Source organism: Daucus carota, chromosome 1 (genome assembly GCF_001625215.2).
Source record: "Daucus carota subsp. sativus chromosome 1, DH1 v3.0, whole genome shotgun sequence".
Taxonomy (NCBI): Eukaryota; Viridiplantae; Streptophyta; class Magnoliopsida; order Apiales; family Apiaceae; genus Daucus; species Daucus carota.
Window position 1 is genome coordinate 40,767,848 of NC_030381.2, and position 7,813 is coordinate 40,775,660.

Genomic DNA, 7,813 nt, shown 5'->3' on the forward strand with positions numbered 1-7,813 from the left:
CCGATCTTCATGACACTACTCATCTTTACTGCCTAAGTTGCTTGTTGTCTAAACATATCAACTAAAGCTTAATAGAATTTACATATGCTGTTAGATTTTTAATGTTAGAATAAGTCTAGTTAACACTAACCTTAGACCAAACTCCACACGGACACCTTCATACCTTCCTGCAAATGAAAAAGGTTAAGCTCTTTTTATAAATTTATAAATTATCTTTTTGAAACAATAAATTTATAAATTATTGATAATAATAGATAATTATTATTAAAATATGGATTATTCCTATATATTAATAACAAAAAATTGTTATACTTAAATTTTAAATTTAAACACTTGTAATTTGTATACCAAATTTGATTTAAAATAAATTTAAAAAATAAAAAAAATATTAATATCATAGTAGCTGTCCGACTACTATTCCGAGTCCTCTCCGATCTTAGAGTACTCATTTTTTTTGGAACAAAACTGAGTCGATCCGATTATCAATTTTTACAACCTTAATTATATTTTAAACTTTGCATGTACGTTGACGAAAAAGAATAATAAATTTTGAAAAACATTTTAAATTACCTTTTAAAAATTTACAAAAAGATTTGATTAGTATTAAATATGATATTAATAATTTAATAATTATTTTATTAATTATCATGAAGATAAATATTACTCCCTCCGTCCCTCTCATTTCTTTACAGTTACTATTTTGGGATATCCCTCTCATTTCTTTACGTTACCATAAATAGTAAGTTTTTTCATCATTACACCCACTATCTTCTCCCACTATCTCATATTTAACAATAAAAACTACTATTACACCCACTACTTTCCTCCACTATCTCAAATCTATAATTAAATATTGATGGGTCCCACCAATTTACTCACTTTTCACCTAACTTTACACATTTTTCATACATTATCTTGGTCTCCGTGTCCCCCTCCAATGTAAACAATTGAGGGGGACGGAGGGAGTATAATATAAATATTAAAAAAACATATTTGTTCGTCGAAAGTAAGTCTAATTGAATATTTATTGATTGAAGATTAATTCAATTAAATTTACAATAATTTGATTTTATAATTTTTTAATGATATTTTATGTATTAAATTTTCAAATAATATTCCAAGTAAGAAAAATTATATTGATGATATAAATTTAGTAATATAAGAAAAATTATATTGATAATATAAATTTAGTAATATAATATTATTTCCAAATTATGATTTAAGGATTAGAGTTTTTGAATTTGAGGAAGAAATAAGTGGTTTTGGTTCGTATCGGTGTTGTTGAAACCTTCGCACCAGCTGCTTCAAAAACTTGCTAACGGCGTTAAGTAAACTTAACGTCTATACACCATTTGCAGCGTTTTTAAAAGTTGATGTACACACTTTGCAATATATTGAAATGCAGGTACACAAATCGGATATATCGGAAAGTTGGTATACACATATTGTAGTTTACTCTAAATGTATTTATATCTCCTCTTTGCCCACTGCCCATAACACTAACCCCCCAACTCTGCAACAGAGAGAGAAGAAAAACACCTTGAGAAGGTGAACCAAACCAAATCCTTTCTTAACCTTCACGCCTCCATTAAATCACTCCCTCTCTCCCACTCTCTCCCAATCTCTCTCCCCCCCACCCCTTGTTATATATGCACTGAAAAGGCCTCAACAAAACAGAGCCTTTTCTTGACAAAACAGAGCAACTTGTTGTCAAAAGCCTCATCTTTTACCTTAATTTCTTGTCCTTAATTTTGATAAATGGGGTCTTGTAAAGAAGAAGAGAGAAAGCAACAAAAGAGTGTATGGGTTCATGGACCAATCATTGTAGGTGCAGGACCATCTGGTTTAGCCGTAGCAGCTTGCTTAAAACAATCCCAAATACCCTCTCTAGTTCTTGAAAGAAGTGATTGTATAGCTTCTTTATGGCAACAAAGAACTTATGATCGTCTCAAGCTCCATCTCCCCAAACAGTTTTGTCAACTCCCTTTACTAGATTACCCTAAGCACTTCCCAAAGTACCCCACAAAGCATCAGTTCATTTCATACATGGAATCATATGCTAAGCATTTCTGCATTGAGCCTAAGTTTAAACAGCTGGTTGAAAAGGCTGAGTTTGTCAATGGGATCTGGAGGGTGAAGAGTCAAGATTGTGAGTACATTTCCAAGTGGCTTGTTGTGGCTACTGGTGAAAATGCTGAGCCTGTTATACCTCAGATTCAAGGCCTGGACAGGTTTAATGGAAATGTGGTGCATACCAGTGGGTATAAGTCTGGTTACGAGTTTCGAAAACAGAAGGTTTTGGTTGTGGGCTGTGGGAACTCTGGAATGGAAGTTAGTCTGGATCTTTGTAGGCATAATGCAAGCCCTCATATGGTTGTTAGAAATTCAGTAAGTTCATCTACAAATCTGCTTTTTTATATGTACATGCAGAGTATAATGTATTTGTTTCTGTGTTTTTTCCATCTTGGTCTTTATAACAAGTACTCATTTTGTCAATTTTGTCAATTCACTGTAGAATTAATAGTTGGGTAATTGAACTTTCCTGTATGTTTGTATGTGATATATTCATCAAGGCACTTACATGGTTAAATAAATCACCACTGTTGTCTGCACTTTAATTGGTACTTTTGGCTAAAGGGATTGTGATTTCATGTTATTTGTGATTTGTTCAGGTTCATGTTCTGCCTAGGGAGATATTTGGGTGCTCAACATTTGGAATAGCTATGGCACTTCACAAATGGTTACCCCTAAGGCTGGTAGACAAGTTCATTCTACTAATGTCCAATTTGATACTAGGGAGTACAGAGAATTTAGGGCTCCGGCGCCCAGAAACCGGACCAATTGAGCTCAAAAACATCACTGGGAAGACACCAGTCCTCGACGGAGGTGCTCTGAATCAGATTAAGTCCGGTAATATCAAGGTAAAAAATAAGTCGAATGACTTCGGATTTATAATTGGTTATAATTAATTGATTTTTGCCGCGTAATAATCTGTGAGTTTTTTTAGGTGATGGAAGAGGTGAAAGAAATAACAAGGAATGGGGCTAAATTCATGGATGGCCAAGAGAAAGAATTTGACTCAATAGTTTTGGCTACAGGCTACAAGAGCAATGTCCCATTCTGGCTCAAGGTGTGCATGAATATCATTTAAATTTTTTAGTTTTTATAAATAAAATTGCAAAGGTGTGCATGAGCTATCAGTACCTCAGTATGTGTGTGTAGAGTTTCCAGTGTTTTCTTATTACCAATCTTATATCGCTTTCTGGTCTTACACATGCAGAATACTACAAATAAGTCTTATATGCAAATTGTAATGCTTGTTGCAGCTGCCTATTACTCTGCTGCTGCCACTGATCAAATAAAAGTGAAAATCTGATGCCATTTGTTTGGATTATTCCCCTTGCTTCTGAGCAATACTTTTCAAAATTATTTCTGAGGTGTAACTATCATGTAAATCTTAATATTAAATAATATATACACTGGGTTGAGGGGATGAGGGGGAAGAAAAGGTTTTGTGAAAGTTTTCTTTTTGCTCTTTTCCAGAGACATAGTCCAAATAGGATGTCAAGACAGGAGGCACTAGGAGGGACTGTTTCGAAAAATCTTAGCAACATTCTTAAATGCCCCTTTTTAATAAAGATACTTGAACCTTGGCTTTTCCTGTGTGCCTTAGTGTGTTACCCGGGCTCAGCTAAAAGTGTCCGATATGAATACGTCTCGGACTGTCGGACTTGTCAATAATATGAAAATTTTACATGTTTTTGGCTTAAAATAAGTGTTGGAGTATCTATACTCATGTCGGAACGGCAACTACTTGAGACAAAATGAAGATACCGGAAAACATAGGTGCCTTATTCAAGCTTAGATACAAAATCAAGACATTTTTACATAACTTTACCATGCATAATTTATGTTTTAGATGATTCGATTTTTATCGGTTTCGGTTTTGTTGCTCACTGTTTCTTAAATGCAGGGGAGTGATTTCTTTACGGAACAAGGAATGCCTAGAAGACCATTTCCCAATGGTTGGAAAGGGGAGAATGGGCTGTACACGGTAGGGTTCACCAGAAGAGGTCTACTGGGGACTGCATCAGATGCCATTAAGATTGCAAACGACATTGCTGATCAATGGAAGATTAATAAAGAATGGGATAATATATGTAGCTCTTATGTTATTTTACAAATATAACGTTCAATAAGCCACCAATGTAAATTAGGATATTAGGAAGGTAGTTTTCTTCTTTAGAAAATTTATGCTATTTTTCTAGCTTTTATTTTGTGCGTTTTATGTTTTTGCTATTCTTCACCTGTAAATCAATCAATTTTGTTTCAAGCTCTTGTTCTACCATCAACTCATTATTATTTATTTTAAATTTATTGTTCTATAAAATTTTTATAGTATAAAACTAAACATGATTGTAGTGTGTATGATTTTTAATTATTTTTTACAAGAATACATGACATTAATTAAACTACAAGTGGTTAATAATAAATACTTACCCCCTTTCTGTCCACCTAATCTAAAACCACAGAGAAGATGCAGAAGTAGGCATATGTTTATGTTAGAGTAGCTACGTTACGTATGATGGCACAACGGATAATTACAGAGGTTTGGGTACTTGCAGATGAATGACAGCTCCACCAATTTTTTACATTAACTTCACTTTGACTTGTGCTTAATACTCAAACCTATATTCCCAGGTTTTTTAATATTCTGCACGGTAAACAGGCTACGAGCCTGTTTGCGTGGACCAAAGCCCGGACTTTAAGTCGGGCTTTAAGCTGAAAAATGTATGTTTGTATAATAAGTCAGAAGTCAACTTAAAGTCAGAAATAAGCCAGAGAATGACTTAAAGCATAAGTTAGTTTGAGGTATTTTTTTTGAATTTTTTTTGATAAAAATTACTCTTAAGTCATAAATTACCTATAAATCATTTTTATTTTTTTATTATATTTTTAATAACTTATAAATCATTAATAAGTCAAAATTACTCAAACAGACATTTTAAACTAACAGCTTGTTATGTCACGTTAAGTTATAAGTCGCGTTAAGTTATAAGTCATAAGCTCAGTCAAATAGGTTCTACATCACTGCCCTTAGCACCATCTCCAATGAATTGGTTAACATTTTTTTTAAGGATGAATTGGTTAACATTGATTGAACAGTAAAATATTGTGTAAATTTGATTAGCTAAAATTATATATTTATTAATATTTTAAATCGTTGTATATAAAAATATCATTTCAAACAATAATAAATAATGTGAATCATATTCTTTTAGGGTTCAATAAATAGAAAATGTTAAAAAAGGTTTTTGGTTAACAAGAATTTTATGATTTTGGGTGAGATTGAGAGATGTCTCGATTTGTCTCGGCTATTGGATCTCATATCCCAGGATGTTTGCATGCCTATATTTTTATAGTTACAAGCCCACGCAGTTATGTTATTGTTGGGCCTATCTCGAGAGACTTTGAGGATAACCTATATTAAATGCTGAATTAATTGATTTTTTTTACTAATGTGGCTTATAGTCTTATAAATGAGTATTTGAGAATTTTCAAATATTCTCGAGACGAGGTAGAGTCGAACTCATAAACCATTAACCACTGGACCATATTTGAGTTGTGATATCTTTCCGAATTAAAAGATATCGTTTGAAGAAATTTTCTGCAATAGGTTATTCTTTCCACATTTCAGAGAGAAGATAATTACTTGTGGTCAAGCAATTAGTTATTACTCTGAATTAATAAAAAAAGTAGACGACTATTAGAAAAATAGATTTTGCCAATGTTTTAGTTGAATACTATAATATGTATTAATAATTTTTAGTTAAGAGAGATATTATTAGAGCAACTCCAACGGGAGTAGTTATACTAGTTAGTTACTCCCTCCGTCCCCTTCAATTCTTATCGTTTGGAATGGAGTGTTCGGCCCCGCATTTTAAGACTCATATAAAGTATTGTTCCATAACTTATTTCTATTTTTTTTTCTGAATAAAAATCTAATGTCTAAATTTTTATTCAAAAAAAAATTATAAAAATAAGTATGAAATTATATTTTATATGAGTCTTAAAGTGCGTGTCGAGCCCTCCATTCCAAACGATGAGAATTGGAGGGGACGGAGGGGAGTAAAATAGTGTAAATACTCCCTCCATCCCATTTTAAGTGTCCACTTTGCAAATTTCACACATCTTAAGAAACAATTAATGTAATGTTTTTATCATTATCTTCACACACCTATTCACCTTGTTTTTATAAATATTAATTATGTATAGCACCACTCCTACTATGTATTTGACCTTTTTTCATGTTGGAACTAGTAAGTTGTATTTAATACTATATTGGAACTAGTAAAAAGTTGCATGGGTTAAAGAGTATGACACATATATTGGGAAATTTTTTTTTGACAAAATGGACACTTAAAATGGGATGGAGGGAGTATTAGTTAGTTGTATAAGGGTTTGTTTGGTTACGAGCACCTATGGCTTCTTTTGATAAGAACCGGTTTCTAGTTTTCTTGAACCGCCTGTATAAAGATCAGAAGCATTTATAAAAAGATAAGAATGCTATTTTTTGTTTGTAAACTTCTATTTTTTTTCCAAACAATTTAATCGCTTATAAATTTTAATTTAATTCTGACTTTTAGTACACTTCTTTATTTAAGCATTCTTTTAAGATTACCTGAACCGTCCTTAAATACGTATATTTATGTAAAGCGGCAGCAGAGTGTAAAAGCAAGTGCTGAGATCAGAAAATCTTAAAGGAACCAAATTGACGCCATACCTTTATCTACTTGCTTTTGCTGATGCCACAAGTAAACGCAGCAGTAACACTACTCCTACTTCCTTGCATTCATTACTGATATCAATGGGGTTTACTTGGTAAATGGTACTGTAAGTACTATACAGCTTTGACCGTTGTTATTTAGGGGCCGTTTGGATGAACTTAAAATAAGTGTTTATTGCTTAAAATAAATAAGTGGAGTAAAAGTTAGAAGCAAGATAAGACTTATAAGTGATTAAAGTGTTTGGGAAATAAGCAGAAGTCCTGAGACAAAAGCTAGCATTCCTAGTTTTTTATAAGTGCTTCTTGACTTATTACACAAACGGTACGAATAAGTGCTCATAACTTATAATCCTGGAAGATGGACTTATAAGTGTTCCCCAAACACCCACTTAATCTTAAATAAATTAATATATGTGCGTACATTAATACCGTCATATATCGATCTACAAAAATTAACTTATAAATTATATATCTAAAGATATCTTAAAGAAAAAAATGTTTAATATATTTAATTTTGATGACACTAAGATTCGGTACATTCATGAACAGAAAAATACAAAATCTCCATGTTGATCTAACCTGTTTTTTAAGTGCAAACTAATCTACTATTCGTTTTGAATATCCATAAGTAGAGAATTTCTTATTTATTATATATATATATATAACATGGTTTTTTAATAAAAATTATTTCAAAAGTTTATAATATAAATTATATTATATTTTAATAATATATTTTTATTCATAATACATTTGTTTTAAGTTTTAACCAAGTGTTTGTATGAGGTCTATTCATTAATCTGTGTGCTTTATACAGTGCATAATTTATCTATTTTTTTATCTTTTTTAAATTGTAGTAAGGAATAGGAGTCTGTCTTTTTCTCAAGACAAGGTTATTAAAATTTATGCATAGATTTAGTTGCATTCAAAACGTTTCAATAGAAAAGAATTATATATTTTTATTAGTGATGATGAATATTGTAATTTAATAAAATTCATTTTTACAATCAGTAGTGATTCATTTTTCTC

At 31.6% G+C, this 7,813-nt stretch overlaps 1 protein-coding gene across 1 annotated transcript; it reads left to right on the plus strand.

Annotated features, from left to right (window-relative positions):
- Positions 1-1,512: 1,512 nt before the first annotated feature.
- LOC108195412 (probable indole-3-pyruvate monooxygenase YUCCA4) lies at positions 1,513-4,326 on the plus strand. Its single transcript, XM_017362374.2, has 4 exons — positions 1,513-2,388; positions 2,673-2,921; positions 3,008-3,130; positions 3,974-4,326. The coding sequence occupies exons 1-4, from the start codon at positions 1,759-1,761 to the stop codon at positions 4,187-4,189; spliced, it is 1,218 nt and encodes a 405-aa protein (XP_017217863.1). The 5' UTR covers positions 1,513-1,758; the 3' UTR covers positions 4,190-4,326.
- The last annotated feature ends 3,487 nt before the right edge of the window (positions 4,327-7,813 follow it).